Below are 26631 nucleotides of genomic sequence, written 5' to 3' on the forward strand. Positions count from 1 at the left end.
GAACACATAAGCTAGTTTGAAGGTCCAAGGTGCTACTAGTGCATCCACTAGAGCCGCCTTGGGATCCCTGGATCTGGACCCGTAGCAAGGAACTTTGAAGTTCTGACGAGAGGCCATCAGATCCATGTCTGGAATGCCCCACAGCTGAGTGACTTGGGCAAAGATTTCCGGATGGAGTTCCCACTCCCCCGGATGCAATGTCTGACGACTCAGAAAATCCGCTTCCCAATTTTCCACTCCTGGGATGTGGATAGCAGACAGGTGGCAGGAGTGAGACTCCGCCCATAGAATGATTTTGGTCACTTCTTCCATCGCTAGGGAACTCCTTGATCCCCCCTGATGGTTGATGTACGCAACAGTTGTCATGTTGTCTGATTGAAACCGTATGAACTTGGCCCTCGCTAGCTGAGGCCAAGCCTTGAGAGCATTGAATATCGCTCTCAGTTCCAGAATATTTATCGGTAGAAGAGATTCTTCCCGAGACCAAAGACCCTGAGCTTTCAGGGATCCCCAGACCGCGCCCCAGCCCATCAGACTGGCGTCGGTCGTGACGATGACCCACTCCGGTCTGCGGAATGTCATCCCTTGTGACAGGTTGTCCAGGGACAGCCACCAACGGAGTGAGTCTCTGGTCCTCTGATTTACTTGTATCTTCGGAGACAAGTCTGTATAGTCCCCATTCCACTGACTGAGCATGCACAGTTGTAATGGTCTTAGATGAATGCGCGCAAAAGGAACTATGTCCATTGCCGCTACCATCAAACCGATCACTTCCATGCACTGCGCTATGGAAGGAAGAGGAACGGAATGAAGTATCCGACAAGAGTCTAGAAGTTTCGTTTTTTTCTGGCCTCTGTCAGAAAAATCCTCATTTCTAAGGAGTCTATTATTGTTCCCAAGAAGGGAACCCTTGTTGACAGAGATAGAGAACTCTTTTCCACGTTCACTTTCCATCCATGAGATCTGAGAAAGGCCAGGACAATGTCCGTGTGAGCCTTTGCTTGAGGAAGGGACGACGCTTGAATCAGAATGTCGTCCAAGTAAGGTACTACAGCAATGCCCCTTGGTCTTAGCACAGCTAGAAGGGACCCTAGTACCTTTGTGAAAATCCTTGGAGCAGTGGCTAATCCGAAAGGAAGCGCCACGAACTGGTAATGCTTGTCCAGGAATGCGAACCTTAGGAACCGATGATGTTCCTTGTGGATAGGAATATGTAGATACGCATCCTTTAAATCCACTGTGGTCATGAATTGACCCTCCTGGATGGAAGGAAGAATAGTTCGAATGGTTTCCATCTTGAACGATGGAACCTTGAGAAACTTGTTTAAGATCTTGAGATCTAAGATTGGTCTGAACGTTCCCTCTTTTTTGGGAACTATGAACAGATTGGAGTAGAACCCCATCCCTTGTTCTCTTAATGGAACAGGATGAATCACTCCCATTTTTAACAGGTCTTCTACACAATGTAAGAATGCCTGTCTTTTTATGTGGTCTGAAGACAACTGAGACCTGTGGAACCTCCCCCTTGGGGGAAGCCCCTTGAATTCCAGAAGATAACCTTGGGAGACTATTTCTAGCGCCCAAGGATCCAGAACATCTCTTGCCCAAGCCTGAGCGAAGAGAGAGAGTCTGCCCCCCACCAGATCCGGTCCCGGATCGGGGGCCAACATTTCATGCTGTCTTGGTAGCAGTGGCAGGTTTCTTGGCCTGCTTTCCCTTGTTCCAGCCTTGCATTGGTCTCCAAGCTGGCTTGGCTTGAGAAGTATTACCCTCTTGCTTAGAGGACGTAGCACTTTGGGCTGGTCCATTTCTACGAAAGGGACGAAAATTAGATTTATTTTTTGCCTTGAAAGGCCGATCCTGAGGAAGGGCGTGGCCCTTACCCCCAGTGATATCAGAGATAATCTCTTTCAAGTCAGGGCCAAACAGCGTTTTCCCCTTGAAAGGAATGTTAAGTAGCTTGCTCTTGGAAGACGCATCAGCTGACCAAGATTTCAACCAAAGCGCTCTGCGCGCCACAATAGCAAACCCAGAATTCTTAGCCGCTAACCTAGCCAATTGCAAAGTGGCGTCTAGGGTGAAAGAATTAGCCAATTTGAGAGCATTGATTCTGTCCATAATCTCCTCATAAGGAGGAGAATCACTATCGACCGCCTTTATCAGCTCATCGAACCAGAAACATGCGGCTGTAGCTACAGGGACAATGCATGAAATTGGTTGTAGAAGGTAACCCTGCTGAACAAACATCTTTTTAAGTAAACCTTCTAATTTTTTATCCATAGGATCTTTGAAAACACAACTATCCTCTATGGGTATAGTGGTGCGTTTGTTTAAAGTGGAAACCGCTCCCTCGACCTTGGGGACTGTCTGCCATAAGTCCTTTCTGGGGTCGACCATAGGAAACAATTTTTTAAATATGGGGGGAGGGACGAAAGGAATACCGGGCCTTTCCCATTCTTTATGAACAATGTCCGCCACCCGCTTGGGTATAGGAAAAGCTTCTGGGAGCCCCGGGACCTCTAGGAACTTGTCCATTTTACATAGTTTCTCTGGGATGACCAACTTGTCACAATCATCCAGAGTGGATAATGCCTCCTTAAGCAGAATGCGGAGATGTTCCAACTTAAATTTAAACGTAATCACATCAGGTTCAGCTTGTTGAGAAATGTTCCCTGAATCAGTAATTTCTCCCTCAGACAAAACCTCCCTGGCCCCATCAGACTGGGTTAGGGGCCCTTCAGAACCATTATTATCAGCGTCGTCATGCTCTTCAGTATCTAAAACAGAGCAGTCGCGCTTACGCTGATAAGTGTTCATTTTGGCTAAAATGTTTTTGACAGAATTATCCATTACAGCCGTTAATTGTTGCATAGTAAGGAGTATTGGCGCGCTAGATGTACTAGGGGCCTCCTGAGTGGGCAAGACTCGTGTAGACGAAGGAGGGAATGATGCAGTACCATGCTTACTCCCCTCACTTGAGGAATCATCTTGGGCATCATTGTCATTGTCACATAAATCACATTTATTTAAATGAATAGGAATTCTGGCTTCCCCACATTCAGAACACAGTCTATCTGGTAGTTCAGACATGTTAAACAGGCATAAACTTGATAACAAAGTACAAAAAACGTTTTAAAATAAAACCGTTACTGTCACTTTAAATTTTAAACTGAACACACTTTATTACTGCAATTGCGAAAAAACATGAAGGAATTGTTCAAAATTCACCAAATTTTCACCACAGTGTCTTAAAGCCTTAAAAGTATTGCACACCAAATTTGGAAGCTTTAACCCTTAAAATAACGGAACCGGAGCCGTTTTTAACTTTAACCCCTTTACAGTCCCTGGTATCTGCTTTGCTGAGACCCAACCAAGCCCAAAGGGGAATACGATACCAAATGACGCCTTCAGAAAGTCTTTTCTAAGTATCAGAGCTCCTCTCACATGCGACTGCATGTCATGCCTCTCAAAAACAAGTGCGCAACACCGGCGCGAAAATGAGGCTCTGCCTATGATTTGGGAAAGCCCCTAAAGAATAAGGTGTCTAAAACAGTGCCTGCCGATATTATTATATCAAAATACCCAGAATAAATGATTCCTCAAGGCTAAATATGTGTTAATAATGAATCGATTTAGCCCAGAAAAAGTCTACAGTCTTAATAAGCCCTTGTGAAGCCCTTATTTACGATCTTAATAAACATGGCTTACCGGATCCCATAGGGAAAATGACAGCTTCCAGCAGTACATCGTCTTGTTAGAATGTGTCATACCTCAAGCAGCAAGAGACTGCTCACTGTTCCCCCAACTGAAGTTAATTGCTCTCAACAGTCCTGTGTGGAACAGCCATGGATTTTAGTGACGGTTGCTAAAATCATTTTCCTCATACAAACAGAAATCTTCATCTCTTTTCTGTTTCTGAGTAAATAGTACATACCAGCACTATTTCAAAATAACAAACTCTTGATTGAATAATAAAAACTACAGTTAAACACTAAAAAACTCTAAGCCATCTCCGTGGAGATGTTGCCTGTACAACGGCAAAGAGAATGACTGGGGTAGGCGGAGCCTAGGAGGGATCATGTGACCAGCTTTGCTGGGCTCTTTGCCATTTCCTGTTGGGGAAGAGAATATCCCACAAGTAAGGATGACGCCGTGGACCGGACACACCTATGTTGGAGAAAAGGGCATACCGGCTTCTCCCATTCCTGAGATAGAATGTCAGATATGAGATCTGGAATAGGAAATACATCCACAGATGTGGGTTTGACATCAAAGGCTCTATTGAGTTTATTAGCCTTTTTAGGAGTTTCTGTGACTGTAGTTTCAGAAACCTCCAAAGTAGCTAGAACCTCTTTCAAAAATAAACAGAGGTGCTCAATCTTAAATCTAAAATTAACCTCCTGTGAGTCTGCTGTACTAACTACAGCAGACTCAGAGTCAGAAATCTCGCCCTCAGAAGCAACCAAGGAGCGATCCTCCTCAGATAACTGAAATAAACTGGCTAAAGCAGTCTTGGCGGAATCAGAAATACCTGATTTTGAAGAAATATTCTTAGATTTTTCTTTTACGTTTACCTGAAATAGGTAAGACACTCAGAGCTGCAGAAACTGCAAAAGTCAGTTGTGCAGCAAAATCACCTGGTAAATATACAACTGCTATAGACAGGGATGTCTGAGGAGAAAGTTGAGGCATGACATGGACAACATTAACCTGAAAGATAGATGGCTCTGAGAGGGTCTCTTTATTTTTGAAAAGTAACATTTTATTCACACAAAACTACACAGGGAGAATAACCTGAGCCTCAAGGCAATATAAACATTTAGAAAAGGACAGAGATATAGCAGAATCCATGAGTCCTACAAAGGTATTGATTCCCAGTTAGTAAAATCAATCTACAAATGTTAAACAAAAAAGTTGAGACAAATATATCTTAATAAAAGTTTTTACTAAATAAGAAGTAGAAATCCACGGGTACTTCTATATCCCCAGCTCTGCTGAGATAAACTCCCGCCTCCGGCGACACAAGGAAGCAGGAGCGCTGAATTTAGGGCTAAGTGCGATCCCTCAAAACTGCAGGTTTATAAGTATCATGCAGAGATTAATAAAGAGATAGCTGCTTTTATTATCACTCCGGTAGAAGAGAGAAGACTCCAATGATCCTCCGCTCAGCAAGCCGACAGCATACTGAATACCAGAAGGATCTGCTCAACGGAAGAGTAGCTGGCCGGTCATGTGACCGTAAATAAAATAAAATGTGACACAGAAAGAAAATGTGCGCTTCTGCAGTGCTGAGTTTCTGTGTTTAGCATGCTTAAGTAAATAATTTGCACAGTTTATAATGCCTTTACTCAGTGAAGCACAAATAACTAACTATATAATCCCCTGAGCCACAGTCCTACTACCATGTAGAACCCCTAGTTATAAAAGGGATTACATGAGCATAATTAACCCAGGTTGAGTCAGCCTCAAAGCAGAAAAGTGCCCTGGACCTGCTGCCCAAATATAATCCCCAATGTGAAGGGATATTATTTTCAGACTTCCACTAAAAGGATTGACACCCAGAAGTGCCATATCCTAACCTAGAAGGTAAAAAGCACTTACCTGTGGAATATAGCTGCAGGGCAGGAACAGCTTCTCCGGTATGACAGACGAAAGAGAAGAGAAAGAATATCAGAGTAACCAACCCTGAATCTCTATATAGGGGTTAGCATAAGTGTTGGAAGAGAAGGGCTACCTCACCGACTTCCAACTGCTAAAAGCCACCACAACTCTTACTAAAGAGGATTAAGTGAACACAGCATAGCCTCAATCATTGCTTGAAGGGAAACTACCCATAAAAGATTAAATATCTTCAGACACCATCTTCGCACATCCTCCTGATGTACAAGGCAAAGAATGACAGGGAAATTGTGGTAAGTAGGAGGGATACTTAAAGCTTTGCTGGGGTGTTCTTTGTCTCCTCCTGGTGGCCAGGAGTTGAATTCCCACTAGTAATTAGAATGGATATGTGGACTCTCCATGCCATTGGAAAGAAAACCAATTATTTTCTACAATAATTTTTCATGGTTATACATTTAATTTATAAATAGAAGCATTTTTGTAATGTACTTCCATTAGCAAAAATGCTTCAAGTAAAAAGCTTTTACCGGGTTTTTTTTTTCCAGTGGGATACGCACATATGCACAGAGGGCCATGCACCAGTATTCACACACCATGCATGCTCGGATAGCTGGAAGTAGTGTGTATTATGTCTATGAAGACGTAATCTGTGTCACACAAGTAACTGCTGACTCTATAAGCAGGTGGTATTTGCATACTGGTACACAGGCCTTCATTGCATATGTGTGTATTCTGTTCAAATACAGTAATAACTTGTACTAGAAGCATTTTTGCTAATAGAATATAATGCAAAAATGCTTCTATTTCAAATTGGAATATACCCATATACATTAACAAGTTTGACCTTTTCTCCTATGTACTACTGCAAGTAATGTAGCAGTCATTGCTATGGTAAGCAAAGGACCTATTCATGTTACTTATAATGCAGCACTACTTGTTAGCAAGGAGAAAAATCCACCTTATGCCACAGATAAGTCAGAAAGAGACAGTTTTCAACATTTTATAATTAAAGAGCAGTCCATGCATTAGACAGCTGCAGTCCAAGATATTTTATACATAAAGGTAATGTCCATGATATCTTACAAAAGGAGCAGTGCACGTTATGCTACACTTAAAGGAACAGTTTACTTTAGAATTATTATTTAAAATGATAGATAATACCTTATTACATTCCTCAGTTTTGCATAACCAACACAGTTTTATTAATATACTTTTTACCTCTGTTAATACCTTGTAGATAAGCATCTGTAGACTGCCCCCTTATTTCAGTTCTTTTAACAGACTTGCATTTTAGCCAATCAGTGCTGACTCATAGGTAACTCCACAGAAGGGAGCATAATGTTATCTATATGACACACATGAACTAGCGCTGTCTATCTGTGAAAAACTGTAGAAAAACCCTGATATAAGATGTGGTTTTGAAGGGTGTCAAATATAAAGGATCTTTTTTTATGTAATTCTATGCAAATGTTACAAACCTGTCTGAAAACTTCATTAATAAAATTGACATAGCCCCGCGTGGACAGCAGAATTCTCTGCACCATGTCGTAGACTGTCTTCTGCTCCTCCTCTATACTGCAGAGGCTGGAGTTGCTGAGCCTCCTGTCGGATAAAGTGCTGCTGTTGGAGTGGTTCTTTTCCTGCTCCGCCACTCCGCTAGACTCTGACTCTGGGTTTTTTTCTAGGTTGACATTTACCACAGAGACAGCCTAGATAAAAATAAAATATTGTTAATTTTCCTATAATTGCAAGTCATAATAGAATGAATCTAAAATCAAACACAACACACGAGTGCAGAACCACGTTGCAGTCAGGTCTGCAAATTATACTTCTATTTTTCATTTAAAACATGAGAAATTAAATAATCTTTAAACGTTCCTTATTCAAAGTATAATGATGTGCAATAGGTTTGACACAATCCAATTAAATTTATTTTCCTGATGCTGGGACTCTATTTGTGAGTATGATATGATATAGGCATGCAACATTTCTATAAATGAATTATCCATTTCTAATGATGGGTCTCTGAACAAAATTTCCTTGACACTTTGTGTAAAACTCATATCTGTTTAATCTGTTATCTTATGTGCCTGAGAATGAATCTTAAAGGGACATAATACTCATATGCTAAAGCACTTGAAAGCAATGCAGCATAACTGTAAAAGGCTGTTGTGAAAATATCACCTGAACATATCTATGTAAAAATGGAAGATATTTTACCTCAAAAGTTCTTCAGCCCACAATAGCAAGTGCTCTGTGAAAAGTTAAACTTCAGCAACAGTCAGGTTACATGTTAAAGAAGAAATAAATAATAGCCAATAAGCATCAGCAGTGCTGAGGGCATGCTTTGCTTTGATCTCGTGAGATTTCACTGAAATTGTGAAAGATTTTATAGTAAACTTGCATAAGCTGAATAGGAAAATAAAATAACTGTCTGCACATGCCAGATGCACACTGGGACTAGCATCCAGATTGGCTGCTTAAAGTCTCTTTACAATGGCTGTGAATAAAATTTTGAGGTAAAATATCTTCCTTTTCTTACATAGAGATATTCAGGTGATATTTTCTAGTCAGCTTTTTACGGCTATGCTGCATCACTTTCAAGTGCTTAAACATTTGGGTATCATGTCCCTTTAAATACAGTAGAACTCATTAAAGTGTGCATAATGGCATTAAAGACAAAGCAATAGCAATTTTAAATGAGCAATAGATTTTTGTTTAACAAATAATTGCTACCCATGTATCATGTGACAGCCATCAGTCAATCACAGATTCATATATGTATACAATGTGAACTCTTACAAGTACTCAGTAGGAGCTGGAGCCTCATAAAGTGTGCACATAAAAATACAATTTGATAATGAAAGTTAATTGGAAAGTATATTAAAACAGTATGCTCTGACACATACAAGTTTAATTTTGATGTTAGTGTCCCCTTAAAATCTTTACAAGTATGTTTAACTTCTGCAAACCTCTAAAACAACCTCCAAATAAATTGTGCAAATTAGTACAATTTATTATTGCCCACCTGCTAAATAACCCTTGACAGAAGCCTTATAACTGGCTAAACTAAACTAAACTAGGACATTTTAGAGTTGAATGGGAGTCATGAGCCTGCAGACGCCCCCCATATTCTAGTACTAGAGGGATACCAATGGCACTACTATAACTATTAACAGAATCAAGTATATCCTTATCTATGGGGTGACAAATGAGTGGAATTCAACCACTATTTTAGTCAATAGCCTCTCATATTCTGGATGCAAAATGCCAGATTATCCATAGACACCACATGAAAATGCAGCTCCTGATGGTATCTGAGGTTGCAACATGAACTAAGGGAGACCAGTAACAAACTCACTCTTGGCCTTATCTCGTGAGTATATTTCTCTATCCAAACATAGCCGTACTGTATGTTTCCTCTGTTCTGTCCTTTGCAGTATGAGATTATACAGTTTGCTAATTCTCCATCGCAGTACAAACATCATTTAGGGTTATTTATATGAGCTCCTATACAGAAGAGATCTACTGCTAAGACTTACACAAAAATGGTGACTTTTTAACTGAACTATTAGAGACCATAATGGAAGAGCCTTACGTTTCGCTTCATTATATGGCAGACTTAATACAGATACAAACCCCAAAATCCTGAATTCAAACATTTTGAATTATTCCAAAATCCAGACTTTCAATAATATATATATATTTTTATTTTAAATACAATTATTAAAAATGACCATTTTCACCACCAGTAAGTCACAATCTTCTCTACTGGCTTCTTTGGTTTTTGTGTTCTAAAATACAAATGATAGTCTATATTTATTTAAAACATGAACGATTAGCTTTCTGATTACAGAATTATGCTATGTATACAAAAGTACTAAAAAGTGATATAAAACTATCTTTAGGGGTCAATTTATCAAAGGCTTCATAAGCCTTTCGACCCCCTATGACTGCAGGTTCTCACAAGAGAACCTGCACGCCGTATTTAACCAGCAGCGGTCATCATACAGCTGCTTCCTGATCGGGGAGATTGAAAGCTCCTGCCCCCGCGTGATTGGCTGTGCACGGGCCGGGGGTGGGATTGCACGCGAGCGCAAAAACATAATTTATGTAAGAACTTACCTGATAAATTTATTTATTTCATATTGGCAAGAGTCCATGAGCTAGTGACATATGGGATATACAATCCTACCAGGAGGGGCAAAGTTTCCCAAACCTCAAAATGACTATAAATACACCCCTCACCACACCCACAATTCAGTTTAATGAATAGCCAAGTAGTGGGGTGAAAAAATAGGGAGTAAAAAAAGCATACAAAAAGAGTAATGGAAATAAAAAAATTGTGCTTTTATACAAAAATTATAATCACCATAAAAAGGGTGGGCCTCATGGACTCAATATGAAAGAAATGCATTTACAGGTAAGTTCTTACATAAATTATGTTTTCTTTCATGTAATTGGCAAGAGTCCATGAGCTAGAAATACCGAAGATGTGGGAGACCACAGAAGAGTCACTAGAAAGGGCGGGATAAAATAAAAACAGCTATTTCCGCTGAAAAAAATAAAATCCACAAAAAAAAATAAGTCTTTATTATAAATTTCAAGAAAAAAAACTTAAATCATAAGCAGAAGAGTCAAACTGAGACAGTTGCCTGAAGAACTTTTCTACCAAAGACTGCTTCAGAAGAAGCAAACACATCAAAATGGTAAAATTTAGTAAATGTATGCAAAGACGACCAAGTTGCTGCTTTGCAAATCTGATCAACCAAAGCTTCATTCTTAAAAGCCCAAGAAGTGGCGACTGATCTAGTAGAATGAGCTTTAATTCTCTGAGGTGGAGACTGTCCTGCCTCCAAACAAGCCTTGTGAATCAAACGCTTTAACCAAGATGCCAAAGAAATGGCAGAGGTTTTCTGACCTTTCCTAGGACCAGAAAAAAACAACAAATAGACTAGAAGTCTTCCTAAAATCTTTAGTAGCTTCAACATAATATTTCAAAGCTCTTACAACATCCAGAAAATGTAAAGATCTTTCAAAAGTATTCTTAGGATTAGGAGACAAGGAAGGAACAACAATTTCTCTACTAATGTTGTTAGAATTCACAACCTTAGGAAGAAATTTAAACGAAGTCCGCAAAACAGCCTTATCCTTATGGAAAATCAGAAAAGGAGACTCACAAGAGAGAGCAGACAATTCGGAAACTCTTCTAGCTGAAGAGATAGCCAAAAGAAACAACACTTTCCAAGAAAATAGTTTAATATCCAAAGAATGCATAGGCTCAAAAGGAAGAGCTTGCAAAGCCTTCAAAACCAAATTAAGACTCCAAGGAGGAGAGATTGATTTAACAACAGGCTTGATATGAACCCAAGCCTGAACAAAACAGAGAATATCAGAAAGTTTAGCAATTTTTCTATGAAATAAAACAAAAAGAGCAGAGATTTCGTCAAGGTACTTGCAGATAAAACTTTATCCAAACCATCCCGAAAGAAACTGTAAAATTCTAGGAATCCTAAAAGAATGCCAAGAGAATTTATGAGAAAGAACCCATGAAATATAGGTTTTAAACCCGATAATAAATCTTCCTTGAAACAGACTTACGAGTAGCATAGTATTAATCACTGAGTCAGAGAGACCTCTATGACCAAGTACTAAGCGTTCAATTTACATACCTTCAAATTTAGCGATTTGAGATCATGATGGAAAAAACGGCCCTTGAGACAGAAGGTCTGGCCTTAAAGGAAGTGGCCAAGGTTGGAAACTGGACATCCGGACAAGATCCGCATACCAAAACCTGTGAGGCCATGCTGGTGCTATCAGAAACACATGCAATTGTTTCAATATGATCTTGGAGATCACCCTTGAAAGAAGAACTAGAGGCGGAAAAATGTAAGCAGGTTGGTAAAACCAAGGAACTGCCCTCCACCATCTCCGCCTGAGGATCCCTGGACCTGGAAAGGTACCTTGGAAGCTTCTTGTTTAGATGGGAAGCCATCAGATCTATTTCGGGGAGACCCCACATCTGTACAATCTGACAAAATACATCTGGATGGAGAGACCACTCCGCTGGATGGAAAGACTGACGACTGAGATAATCCGCTTCTTAATTGTCTACACCTGGGATATGTATCGCAGAAATTAGACAGGAGTTGGATTCCGCCCAAGAAAGTATTCAAGATACTCCTTTCATCGCTAAAGGACTGTGAGTCCCCCACTTGATGATTGACATATGCCACAGTTGTAATATTGTCTGAAAATGAATGAATGATTCTCTCTTTAACAGAGGCCAAGCCTGAAGAGCCCTGAAAATAGCACAGAGTTCCAAAATATTGATTGGTAACCTCGCCTTGAGTATTCCAAACTCCTTGTGCTGTCAGAGACCCCCAGACAGTTCCCCAACCTATGAGACTTGCATCTGTTGAAATCACAGATCAGAAAGGACGAACAAAAGAGGCCCCTTGAAGAATCCGATGATGGTCCAACCACCAGGACAGAGAGAGTTGAATGTTGGGATTTAAGTATATCAACTGTGATATCAGAGTATAATCCCTGCACAATTGATTCAGCATACAAAGCTGCAGAGGTCCGATGCTGCAGTCATGAGACCTAACACTTCCATGCACATAGCCACTGAAGGGAATGATCGAGACTGAAGGTTTCGACAGGCTGAAACCAATTTCATTCGTCTCCCGCCTGTTAAAGATAGAGTCATGGACACTGAATCTATCTGGAAATCTAAAAAGGTGACCCTTGTCTGAGAAATCAAGAAACTCTTTGGTAAATTGATCCTCCAACCATTTCTTTGAAGAAACAACACTAGTTGATTTGTGTGAGATTCTGCTAAATGTAAAGACTGAGCTAGTACCAAGATATTGTCCAAATAAGGAAACACTGCAATACCCTGCTCTCTGATTACAGATAGAAGGGCACCGAGAACCTTCAAAAAGATTCTTGGAGCTGTTGCTAGGCCAAATTAAAGAGCAACAAATTGGTAATGCTTGTCTAGAAAAGAGAATCTCAGAAAGCGATAGTGGTCTGGATGAATCGGAATGTGAAGATACTCATCCTGTAAGTCTATTGAGGACATGTAATGACCTTGCTGAACAAAAGGCAGAATAGTCCTTATAGTCACCATCTTGAAAGTTGGAACCCTTACAAATTGATTCAAAAACTTCAGATCCAGAACTGGTCTGAAAGAATTTTCCTTCTTCGGGAAAATGAATAGATTTGAATAAGAACACAGACCCTGTTCCAGGATTGGAACTGGTACAATTACTCCTGAAAGCTCTAGATCTGAACGAAACACACTTCAGAAAGGCCTGAGCTTTCACAGGATTTGTTGGAACATGAAAGAGAAAAAGTATTCTCACAGGAGGACTTATTCTGAAACCTATTCGATACCCCTGAGCGACAATATTCTGAAACCAATAATTTTGAACGGAACCTGCCCAAACGTCTTGAAATAATTTCAATCTGCCTCCCATCAGCAGAACTGGATTGAGGGCTGCACCTTCATACAGTCTTAGGGACTGGTGTTGGTTTCTTATAAGGCATGGATTTATTCCAACTTGAGGATGGCTTCCAATTGGAGCCAGAGTATTTAGGGGAAGGAGTGGTTTTCTGTTCTCTATTCTGACGAAAGGAACAAAACCGATTAAAAGCTTTAGATTTGCCTTTAGACTTTATCATGAGGCAAATAAACTCCCTTCCCCCCAGTAATAGTGGAAGTAATAGAAACCAACTGGGAACCAAACAAATTATTACCCTAGAATGATAGAGATAGTAACCTAGATTTAGATACCATGTCAGCATTCCAGGATTTGAGCCATAAAGCTCTTCTAGCTAAAAAAGCCAAAGACATAGATTTAACATTAATATTGATGATATCAAAAATAGCATCAAGGATAAAATGATTAGCATGTTGAAGCAAACAAACAATGTAATGCAAATCAGAGTCTTTTTCCCCGTTGTGCTAAGCTATCCAACCAAAAAGTTGATGCAGTCGCAACATCAGCCATAGAAAACATAATTTATTTAAGAACTTACCTGATAAATTAATTTCTTTCATATTGGCAAGAGTCCATGAGTTAGTGACATATGGGATATACAATCCTACCAGGAGGGGCAAAGTTTCCCAAACCTCAAAATGCCTACCCACAATTCAGTTTAACGAATAGCCAAGCAGTGGGGTGATAAAGAAAGGAGTAGAAAGCATCAACAAAGGAAATTTGGAAATAATTGTGCTTTATACAAAAAATCATAACCACCATAAAAAGGGTGGGCCTCATGGACTCTTGCCAATATGAAAGAAATGAATCGGGTAAGTTCTTACATAAATTATGTTTTCTTTCATGTAATTGGCAAGAGTCCATGAGCTAGTGACATATGGGATATCAATACCCAAGATGTGGAGTCTTCCACTCAAGAGTCCCTAGATAGGGAGGGAATAAAACAAAAACAGCCATATTCCGCTGAAAAAATTATCCACAACCCAAAATTAAGTTTATTTTCACTTTTGAAAGAAAAAAACTTAAATCAAAAAGCAGAAGAATCAAACTGAAACAGCTGCCTGAATAACTTTTCTACCAAAAACTGCTTCTGAAGAAGCAAATACATCAAAATGGTAGAATTTAGTAAATGTATGCAAAGAGGACCAAGTGGCTGCTTTGCAAATCTGATCAACTGAAGCTTCATTCTTAAAAGCCCATGAAGTGGAGACTGATCTAGTAGAATGAGCTGTAATTCTGTGAGGCGGGGTTTGACCCGACTCCAAATAAGCTTGATGAATCAAAAGTTTCAACCAAGAAGCCAAGGAAATAGCAGAAGCTTTCTGACCTTTCCTAGGACCAGAAAATAAAACAAATAGACTAGAAGTCTTCCTGAAATTTTTAGTAGCTTCCACATAATATTTCAAAGTTCTTACCACATCCAAAGAATGTAAGGATCTCTCCAAAGAATTCTTAGGATTAGGACATAAAGAAGGGACAACAATTTCTCTACTAATGTTGTTAGAATTCACAACCTTAGGTAAAAGTTGAAAAGAAGTCCGCAAAACTGCCTTATCCTGATGAAAAATCAAAAAAGGAGACTCACAAGAAAGAGCAGATAGCTCAGAAACTCTTCTAGCAGAAGAGATAGCCAAAAGGAACAACACTTTCCAAGAAAGTAGTTTAATGTCCAAAGAATGCATAGGTTCAAATGGAGGAGCCTGTAAAGCCCTCAGAACCAAATTAAGACTCCAAGGAGGAGAAATTGACTTAATGACAGGCTTAATACGAACTAAAGCCTGTACAAAACAGTGTATATCAGGAAGTATAGCAATCTTTCTGTGAAATAAAACAGAAAGAGCGGAGATTTGTCCTTTCAAGGAACTTGCAGACAAACCCTTATCCAAACCATCCTGAAGGAACTGCAAAATTCTAGGAACTCTAAAAGAATGCCAGGAGAATTTATGAGAAGAACACCATGAAATGTAAGTCTTCCAAACTCTATAATAAATCTTTCTAGAGACAGATTTACGAGCTTGTAACATAGTATTAATCACTGAATCAGAGAAACCTCTATGACTTAGAACTAAGCGTTCAATTTCCATACCTTCAAATTTAATGATTTGAGATCCTGATGGAAAAACGGACCTTGAGATAGTAGGTCCAGCCGTAACGGAAGTGGCCAAGACGGGCAACTGGACATCCGAACCAGATCCGCATATCAAAACCTGTGTGGCCATGCTGGAGCCACCAGCCACACAAGACTGTTCCATGATGACTTTGGAGATCACTCTTGGAAGGAGAACTAGAGGCGGGAAGATGTAAGCAGGTTGATAACATCAAGAAAGTGTCAGCGCATTCACTGCTTCCGCCTGAACATCCCTGGACCTGGACAGGTATCTGGGAAGTTTCTTGTTTAGATGAGAGGCCATGAGATCTATCTCTGGAAGCCCCCACATCTGAACAATCTGAGAAAACACATCTGGATGGAGAGACCACTCCCCTGGATGTAAAGTCTGGTGGCTGAGATAATCCGCCTCCCAATTGTCTACACCTGGGATATGCACCGCAGAGATTAGACAGGAGCTGGATTCCGCCCAAGCAAGTATCCGAGATACTTCTTTCATAGCTTGGGGACTGTGACTCCCACCCTGATGATTGACATAAGCCACAGTTGTGATATTGTCTGTCTGAAAACAAATGAACGGTTCTCTCTTTAGCAGAAGCCAGAACTGAAGAGCCCTGAGAATTGCATGGAGTTCTAAAATATTTATTGGTAATCTCGCCTCTTGAGATTTCCAAACCCCTTGTGCTGTCAGAGACCCCCAAACAGCTCCCCAACTTGAAAGACTCGCATCTGTTGTGATCACAGTCCAGGTTGGGCGAACAAAAGAAGCCCCTTGAACCAAACAATGGTGATCTATCCACCATGTCAGAGTGTCGTACATTGGGATTCAAGGATATTAATTGTGATATCTTTGTATAATCCCTGCACCACTGATTCAGCATACAAAGCTGTAGAGGTCTCATGTGAAAACGAGCAAAGGGGATTGCGTCCGATGCTGCAGTCATGAGACCTAAAACTTCCATGCACATAGCCACTAAAGGGAATGACTGAGACTGAAGGAGCCGACATGCTGCGACACTGAATCTATCTGGAAGCCTAAAAAGGTGACCGTTGTCTGAGGAATCAAGAAACTTTTTGGTAAATTGATCCTCCAACCATGTTTCCGAAGAAACAACACTAGTTGATTTGTGTGAGATAATGCAGTATGTAAAGACTGAGCTAGTACCAAGATATCGTCCAAATAAGGAAACACCGCAATACCCTGTTCTCTGATTACAGAGAGTAGGGCACCTAGAACCTTTGAAAAGATTCTTGGAGCTGTTGCTAGGCCAAATGGAAGAGCAACAAATTGGTAATGCTTGTCTAGAAAAGAGAATCTCAGGAACTGATAATGTTCTGGATGAATCGGAATATGAAGGTATGCATCCTGTAAGTCTATTGTAGACATATAATGTCCTTGCTGAACAAAAGGCAGAATAGTCCTTATGGTCACCATCTTGAAAGTTGGTACTCTTACATAACGATTCAAAATTTTCAGATCCAGAACTGGTCGGAACAAATTTTCTTTCTTTGGTACAATGAATAGGTTTGAATAAAACCCCAAACCTTGTTCCTGAGGAGGAACTGGCATGATTACCCCTGAAGACTCCAGGTCTGAAACACACTTCAGAAAAGCCTGAGCTTTTACTGAATTTACAGGAATGTGTGAGAGAAAAAAATCTTCTCACAGGAGGTCTTACTTTGAATCCTATTTGATACCCTTGAGAGACAATGCTCTGAATCCAATGATTTTGGACAGATTTTATCCAAAAATCCATGAAAAACCTTAATCTGCCCCCTACCAGCTGAGCTGGAATGAGGGCCGCACCTTCATGCGGACTTAGGGGCAGACTTTGGTTTCCTAAATGGCTTGGATTTATTCCAATTTGAGGAAGGCTTCCAACTGGAAGCAGATTCCTTGGGAAGAGGATTGAGTTTTTGTTCCTTATTCTGACGAAAGGAACGAAAACGAGTTAGACGCCTTAGATTTACCCTTAGGTTTTTTATCCTGAGGCAAAAAAACTCCTTTTCCTCCAGTGATAGTTGAAATAATAGAATCCAACTGAGAACCAAAATAAATTATTACCTTGGAAAGAAAGAGATAGTAATCTAGATTTAGATGTCATATCAGCATTCCAAGATTTAAGCCACAACGCTCTTTTCTAGCTAAAACAGCTAAAGACATGGATCTAACATCAATTTTGATAATATCAAAAAATGGCATCACAAATAAAATGATTAGCATGTTGCAGTAAGCGAACAATGCTAGATATGTCAGAATCCAATTCATGTTGCGCTAAATTTTCCAACCAGAAAGTTGATGCAGCCGCAACATCACCCAAAGAAATAGCAGGTCTGAGAAGATGACCTGAATATAAATAGGCCTTCCTTAGATAAGATTCAAGCTTCCTATCTAAAGGATCCTTAAAGGAAGTGCTATCTTCCATAGGAATAGTGGTACGTTTAGCAAGAGTAGAAATAGCCCCATCAACTTTGGGGATCTTTTCCCAAAACTCTATAGATTTTGCTGGTAAAGGATACAATCTCTTAAACCTTGAAGAAGGAATAAAGGAAGTACCTGGCTTATTCCATTCCCTAGAAACCATATCAGAAATCGCCTCAGGAATGGGAAAAACACCTGGGGAAACCACAGGAGGTTTAAAAACAGCATTTAAACGTTTATTAGACTGAACGTCAATAGGACTGGTTACCTCAATATCCAAAGTAATTAACACTTCTTTTAATAAAGAACGCATATACTCTATTTTAAATAAATAAGTAGATTTGTCAGTGTCAATATCTGAGGAAGGATCTTCTGTTTCAGATAGATCCTCATCAGAAGAGGATGAATTATTATGTTGTTGGTCATTTGAAATTTCATCAGCTAAATGAGAAGTTTTAAAAGACCTTTTACGTTTATTAGAAGGTGGAAATGCAGACAAAGCCTTCATAATAGAATCAGAAACAAATTCTTTAAAATTTACAGGTATATCATGCACATTAGAAGTTGAAGGAACTGCAACTGGCAATGTACTATTACTGATAGAAACACTATCTGCATGTAAAAGTTTATCATGACAACTATTACAAATGACATTCGGTGGAATAATTTCTACAATTTTAAAACAAATGCACTTAGCTTTGGTAGAACCGATGTCAGGCAGCAATGTTCCAGCAGAAACTTCAGAGACAGGATCAGTTTGGGACATCTTGCTTAATGTAAGAGAAAAAACAACATATAAAGCAAAATTATCTATTACCTTAAATGACAGTTTCAGGAGTGGGAAAAAATGCAAAAGCATAGGCCTCTTGATAGAGAAGAAAGCAGGAGGCAAACATCAATGGGGTATTGAAATAATGAAAAAAATTTGGCGCGAAGTATGATGCGCAACGTAACGTAAACTTTTTTGGTGCCAAAAATGACCGGAAATGACACACTTGCGTCACTAATGACGCCGCCGTGTGAAAGGTCTCGGCTTCACGTATGACGCCGGAAATGACGAAGTTGCGTCATAAACGTCTTTTTTTGCGCCAAAAAAAGATTTGCGCCAAAAATGACGCAATAAAGTCTAACATTTGACGCACCTGCGAGCCTAACACCCACAATTGCAAAAAGTAGTCAAATTGAAAAAAAGACTAAACCCCAGGTAATAAATAAATTTCTTAAAGTGTTTACATTCAAAATATGAAACTGACAGTCTGCAGAAGGAAATACATGAAGCTGACTCATGGCAAATATAAGTACAATACATATATTTAGAACTTTATATAATTGCATAAAGTGCCAAACCATAGCTGAGAGTGTCTTAAGTAATAAAAACATACTTACCAAAAGACACCCATCCACATATAGCAGATAGCCAAACCAGTACTAAAACAGTTATTAGTAGAGGTAATGGTAAATTGAGAGTATATCGTCGATCTGAAAAGGGAGGTAGGAGATGAATCTCTACGACCGATAACAGAGAACCTATGAAATAGACCCCCCGTTAGGGAAATCATCGTTTTCAAATAAGTGATACTCCCTTCACGTCCCTCTGACATTCGCTGTACTCTGAGAGGAATCGGGCTTCAACAATGCTGAGAAGCGCATATCAACGTAGAACTTACTTCACCACCTCCATAGGAGGCAAAGTTTGTAAAACTGAATTGTGGGTGTGGTGAGGGGTGTATTTATAGGCATTTTGAGGTTTGGGAAACTTTGCCCCTCCTGGTAGGATTGTATATCCCATATGTCACTAGCTCATGGACTCTTGCCAATTACATGAAAGAAATGGCAGGTCTGAGCATATAGCCAGAATGCAAATAAGCTATCCTTAGATAAGATTAAATCTTGCTATCTAAAGGATCCTTAAAAGAGGTACTATCTTCCATAGGAACAGTAGTACGTTTAGCAAGAGTAGAAATAGCCCCATCAATCTTAGGGACTTTTTCCCAAAACTCTAATTTAGCCACTGGCAAAGGAAACAACTTTTTAAACCTTGAAGAAGGAATAAAAGAAGAACCAGGCTTATACCATTTCTTAGCAATAACATCCGAAATAGCATCAGTAACAGGAAAAACCTCAGGAGTAGTCACAGGAGGTTTATAGACAGAATTTAAATGTTTACTGGATTTATTATCAAGAGGATCAGACTCCTCAATATCCAAAGTTATTAACACTTCTTTTAACAAAGAACGAATATACTCAATCTTAAAAAGATAAGATGATTTATCAGTGTCAATGTCTGAAGTAGGAGGAGTCAGAGAGATCGTCATCAGAGGAGGATATATCAGTATGTTGCCAGTCATTACAATTTTCATCAGTATCATGAGAAGTTTTAAAAGACCTTTCACGTTTATTTGAAGGTAAGATAGAAGCCATAGTCTTCTGTATCGCCTCACCAATATAATTTTTCATATCAACAGGGATATCATGTACTTCAGATGTTGAAGGAACAACAGATACTGTACTAGCACTAATAGAAACCTTTTCTGCATGCAAAAGCTTATCATGACAACGGTTACATACTACAGCTAGAGATATAATCTCCCCTAGCTTACAACAGATACACTTAGCGTAGAACTGTGTTCAGGCAGCATGGTTCCTACAGCAGCTTTTGAGACAGGATCAGATTGAGACATCTTGTAAAATGTAAAAAAGAAAAAATAACATTAAACAGAAATATCTTATTTCCACATATAGCAGTTTCAAGAATGAGAAAAAATGCAAATGCTAAAAATTTGCAAAAAAAAAAAGCAAATAGCATAGCCCTCTGAGCATAAAGAAGGCAAGGAGCATATAGGAAGTGAGGTAAAATAAAACTAAATTTTTTTTGCACAAAGTATGATGCACGACGCAAAAGGAAGTTGAGAATTTTTGACGCCAACAAACATCTGGAAATGACGCAACTCGTGTCATAACAAACACAATTTCAAGCCAAACAACCTAGCGTCAACTAAGACGATGAAAATGACGAACTTGCGTCATGACAGACCCACATTCGCACCAAAAAAAATTATCGCGTCAAGAATGACGCAATAAATAACAGCATTTTGCGCCCTCGCAAGCCTAATTTTCCCGCAAGTTTTCCAAAGAAAAAACAAATGAAATCGAAAAAAAAGACTATACCCCAGTAAAGATAAACTTCCTAAAAACAAAATTTATGCTTACCTGATAAATTTATTTCTCTTGTGGTGTATCCAGTCCACAGGTTCATCCATTACTTGTGGGATATTCTCCTTCCCAACAGGAAGCTGCAAGAGGACACCCACAGCAGAGCTGTCTATATAGCTACTCCCCTAACTGCCACCCCCAGTCATTCGACTGAAGACAAGCAAGAAAAAAGGAGAAACTATAGGGTGCAGTGGTGACTGTAGTAAAAATAAAAAACACCTGCCTAAAAATGACAGGGCGGGCCGTGGACTGGATACACCACAAGAGAAATAAATTTATCAGGTAAGCATAAATTTTGCTTTCTCTTGTAAAGGTGTATCCAGTCCACGGGTTCATCCATTACTTGTAGGATACCAATACCAAAGCTTTAGGACACGGATGAAGGGAGGGACAAGGCAGGCCCTTAAACGGAAGGCACCACTGCCTGTAAGACCTTTCTCCCAAAAATAGCCTCCGAAGAAGCAAAAGTATCGAATTTGTAGAATTTAGAAAGGGTATGAAGCGAAGACCAAGTCGCCGCCTTACAAATCTGTTCAACAGAGGCCTCATTTTTAAAAGCCCATGTGGAAGCTACCGCTCTAGTGGAATGAGCTGTAATTCTTTAAGGAGGCTGCTGGCCAGCAGTCTCATAAGCTAAGCGTATTATACTTCTTAGCCAAAAAGATAGAGAAGTTGCCGAAGCCTTTTGACCTCTCCTCTGTCCAGAGTAAACAAACAAAGCAGATGTTTGACGAAAATCCTTAGTAGCTTGTGAATAAAACTTTAAAGCACAAACCACATCAAGATTGTGTAAAAGACGTTCCTTCTTTGAGGAAGGATTAAGACATAATGAAGGAACAACCATCTCCTGATTGATGTTCTTATTAGATACTACCTTAGGAAGAAACCCAGGTTTGGTACGCAAAACTACCTTATCTGCATGGAAAATCAGATAAGGGGAATCACACTGTAAAGCAGATAACTCCGAAACTCTTCGAGCCGAGGAGATAGCTACTAGAAACAGAACTTTCCAAGATAAAAGTTTAATATCTATGGAATGCAGAGGTTCAAATGGAACCCCTTGAAGAACCTTAAGAACTAAATTTAAACTCCATGGCGGAGCAACAGGTTTAAACACAGGCTTAATTCTAACTAAAGCCTGACAAAACGCCTGAACGTCTGGAACCTCAGCCAGATGTTTGTGCAAAAGAATAGACAGAGCAGAGATCTGTCCCTTTAAGGAACTAGCAGACAATGCTTTCTCCAATCCCTCCTGGAGAAAAGATAATATTCTAGGAATCCTGACTTTACTCCATGAGTAACCCTTGGATTCACACCAATGAAGATATTTACACCATATCTTATGATAGATTTTCCTGGTGACAGGCTTTCGAGCCTGAATTAAGGTATCAATGACCGACTCGGAAAAACCACGCTTTGATAGAATCAAGCGTTCAATCTCCAAGCAGTCAGACGCAGAGAAATTAGATTTGGATGTTTGAAAGGACCTTGAAGTAGAAGGTCCTGACTCAGCAGCAGAGTCCATGGTGGAAAGGATGACATGTCCACCAGATCTGCATACCAAGTCCTGCGTGGCCACGCAGGGGCTATCAAGGTCACCAAAGCTCTCTCCTGCCTGATCTTGGTAATCAGATGAGGGAGCAGAGGAAACGGTGGAAACACATAAGCCAGGCTGAAGGACCAGGGCGCTGCTAGAGCATCTATCAGCGCTGCCTGGGGATCCCTGGACCTGGACCCGTAACAAGGAAGCTTGGCGTTCTGACGAGACGCCATGAGATCCAGTTCTGGTTTGCCCCATAGATGAATCAACTGGGCAAATACCTCCGGATGGAGTTCCCACTCCCTCGGATGAAAAGACTGCCGACTTAAAAATCCGCCTCCCAGTTCTCTACTCCTGGGATATGGATAGCTTAGCGATGGCAAGAGTGAACCTCTGCCCATAGAATTATCTTTGAAACCTCCAACATCGCCAGGGGGCTCTTTGTACCCCCCTGATGGTTGATATAGGCTACAGTCGTGATGTTGTCTGACTGAAATCTGATGAACCTGACCGCAGCTAGCTGAAGCCAAGCCTGAAGAGCATTGAATATCGCTCTTAGTTCCAGAATGTTTATCGGAAGGAGGGCTTCCTCCTGAGTCCACGAACCCTGAGCCTTCAGGGAGTTCCAGACTGCGCCCCAGCCCAGAAGGCTGTCATCTGTCGTCACTATAGTCCATTCTGGCCTGCGGAAGCTCATTCCCCTGGACAGATGGACCCGAGATAGCCACCAGAGAAGAGAATCTCTGGTCTCTTGATCCAGATTTAGCAGAGGGGACAAATCTGTGTAATCCCCATTCCACTGATTGAGCATGCAAAGTTGCAGTGGTCTGAGATGTAGGCGGGCAAACGGAACTATGTCCATTGCCGCTACCATTAAGCCAATTACTTCCACACACTAAGCCACTGACGGCTGAGAAGTGGAATAAAGAGCACGGCAGGAAGTTAGAAGCTTTGACAACCTGACCTCCATCAGAAAAATCTAGGAAGGAAACTCTTTTGAGAGGGGAGAGAGAACTCTTTTCTTCGTTCACCTTCCACCCGTGAGACCTCAGAAAGGCCAGAACAATGTCCGTATGGGACTTGGCGATTTGAAAAGTCGATGCCTGTATCAGAATGTCGTCTAGGTAAGGGGCCAACGCTATGCCCCATGGCCTTAGAATCGCCAGCAGGGACCCTAGAACCTTCGTAAAGATTCTTGGTGCTGTGGCTAACCCGAAGGGAAGAACCACAAACTGGTAATGCCTGTCTAGGAAGGAGAACCTGAGAAACCGATGATGATCTCTGTGTATCGGAATGTGGAGATAAGCATCCTTTAAGTCCACGGTAGTCATATATTGACCCTCCTGGATCAAAGGTAGGATGGTTCGAATAGTATCCATCTTGAAGGATGGGACCCTGAGAAATTTGTTTAGGATCTTGAGATCCAAGATTGGTCTGAAAGTTCCCTCTTTTTTGGGAACTATAAACAGATTTGAATAGAATCCTTGCCCCTGTTCCTCCCTTGGAACTGGGTGGATCACTCCCATGACCAGAAGGTCTTTAACACAACGTAAGAATGCCTCTCTCTTTATCTGATTTGCAGATAATTGTGAGAGATGAAATATCCCTTTTGGAGATGAGGCTTTGAAATCCAGAAGATATCCCTGTGAAACGATCTCCAGAGCCCAGGGATCCTGGACGTCTCTTGCCCAAGCCTGGGCGAAGAGAGAAAGTCTGCCCCCAACTAGATCCGGTCCCGGATCGGGGGCTACTCCTTCATGCTGTCTTAGAGGCAGCAGCAGGTTTTTTGGCCTGCTTTCCCTTGCTCCAAGCCTGGTTAGGTCTCCAGACTGGCTTGGACTGGGCGGAATTTCCTTCTTGTTTTGTAGTAGAGGAAGTTGAAGCTGCACCACTCTTGAAGTTCCGAAAGGAACGAATATTAGTCTGTTTGGTCCTTAATTTGTTGGACCTATCCTGGGGAAGGGCGTGGCCCTTCCCTTCAGTAATATCAGAAATGATCGCCTTCAGTCCAGGCCCGAATAGGGTCTGCCCCTTGAAGGGAATGTTGAGAAGTTTAGACTTTGAAGTAACGTCAGCTGACCAGGATTTAAGCCATAGCACCCTACGCGCCTGAATGGCAAAACCTGAATTCTTAGCCGTTAGCTTAGTTAAATGAAAAACGGCGTCAGAAATAAATGAATTGGCTAACTTAAGAGCTTTAAGCCTGTCTAGGATATCATCCAACGGGGTCTCCACCTGAAGAGCCTCTTCAAGAGACTCGAACCAGAAAGCCGCTGCAGCAGTGACTGGGGCAATGCATGCAAGAGGCTGGAGAATAAAACCTTGTTGTATAAAGATTTTCTTAAGGAAACCCTCTAATTTTTTATCCATTGGATCTAGGAAAGCACAACTGTCCTCGACGGGGATAGTTGTACGCTTAGCTAGGGTAGATACTGCTCCCTCCACCTTAGGGACCGTCTGCCACGAGTCCCGTGTAGCGGCATCTATGGGAAACATCCTTTTAAAACGCAGGAGGGGGAGAGAACGGTACACCTGGTCTATCCCATTCCTTTGTAATAATTTCTGAAAACCTCTTAGGGATTGGAAAAACATCAGTGTAAACAGGCACTGCAAAGTATTTGTCCATTTTACACAATTTCTCTGGGACTACAATGGTGTCACAGTCGTCCAGAGTTGCTAAAACCTCTTTGAGCAACAAGCGGAGGTGTTAAAGCTTAAATTTAAATGCTGTCATTTCAGCGTCAGACTGGAGTAACGCCTTCCCTGAATCAGAAATGTCACCCACAGATAAAAGCTCTCCTGCTTCGGCCTCTGTACATTGTGAGGGTATATCAGACATAGCTACTAAAGCGTCAGAAAGCTCTGTATTTGTTCTAGCCCCAGAGCTGTCTCGCTTTCCTTGTAACCCTGGCAGTTTGGACAATACCTCTGTGAGGGTATTATTCATAACTGCCGCCATGTCTTGTAAGGTAAACGCATTGGACGCGCCAGATGTACTTGGCGTCACTTGCGCGGGAGATATAGGTTCTGACACATTGGGAGAGCAAGGTGGTTTAACCTCCCTTTTGTCAGTCTGAGAAACCTCTGGTAATAAATCCTTAAAACCCATAATATGGTCTTTATAACTTATAGAAAGGTCAGTGCATTTGGCACACATTCTAAGAGGGGGTTCCACAATGGCTTCTAAACATAATGAACAAGGAGTTTCCTCTATGTCAGACATGTTTAAGAGACTAGTAATGAGACCAGCAAGCTTGGAAAACACTTTAATAAATGTGAAAAAGCAATTAAATAAAAATGGTACTGTGCCTTTAAGAGAAAAAAACTACCTCAAACTGCAAAACAGTGATAAAAAGTAGTAAACTCTACGAAATGTTTACAGTGTGTATAATAGACTAAAGCAGCATTGCACCCACTTGCAAATGGATGATTAACCCCTTAGGCCGCAAAACGGATTAGAAAAACGGAAAAACCGTTAAAAAAACAGTCAAACACACTGCCACAGCTCTACTGTGGCCCTACCTGCCCTTAAACACATTTTTTTGCAGGAAAAACACCCTCTATAGTGGTCCTAGATGCCAGAGGACTCCTTTAGGGAAGCTGTATGTCTCAGTCTGAAGATTAACTGCGCATAAAGTGCGTGAAAATAGGCCCCTCCCACCATACACTGAAAGTCAGGGGGCCTTTTTTAGTAGTGATCTAACAAGCCATGTGGAAAATAAATAAAGATTTATCACCCTCAGAGAAAAACGTTTTTACTCTAAAACATGCAAACGTTTTTACACTAAGTAATATGAGTATTAACATGAATATTACCCCTTTTTGCAAGCATGATCCCAATTGCTGTTAAATCACTGTATCAGGCTTACCTCAAATAAACCAGGCACTGTCAGCATTTTCTAGACCTTATCTTATCTCTAGAAAAAAATATACTGAACATACCTCAAAGCAGGCAATCTGCAGACCGTCCCCCCCAACTGAAGTTTTCTTTCCATACTCTTCAGTTATGTGTGAGAACAGCAATGGACCTTAGTTACAAACCGCTAAGATCCTCAAACCTCCAGGCAGAATTCTTCTTCCAATTTCTGCCTGAGAGTAAAAACAGTACAACGCCGGTACCGTTTAAAAATAACAAACTTTTGATTGAAGGTAAAAAACTACACTAATTCACCACATCTCTCTTGATACTTCCTTTCTTGTCGAGAGCTGCAAGAGAATGACT

At 40.6% G+C, this 26631-nt stretch overlaps 1 protein-coding gene across 2 annotated transcripts in view; it reads right to left on the reverse strand.

Annotated features, from left to right (window-relative positions):
* The window catches only part of RALGAPA2 (Ral GTPase activating protein catalytic subunit alpha 2), a 1332894-nt gene that overhangs the window by 1021518 nt on the left and 284745 nt on the right, over positions 1-26631 (reverse strand). For both annotated transcript variants that reach the window (XM_053712011.1, XM_053712010.1), the window contains exon 10: positions 7098-7328. In XM_053712011.1, coding sequence (XP_053567986.1) covers positions 7098-7328 — 231 coding nt within the window. The remainder of the gene's footprint in view (positions 1-7097; positions 7329-26631) is intronic.

Source organism: Bombina bombina, chromosome 4 (assembly GCF_027579735.1).
Source record: "Bombina bombina isolate aBomBom1 chromosome 4, aBomBom1.pri, whole genome shotgun sequence".
Classification (NCBI taxonomy): Eukaryota; Metazoa; Chordata; class Amphibia; order Anura; family Bombinatoridae; genus Bombina; species Bombina bombina.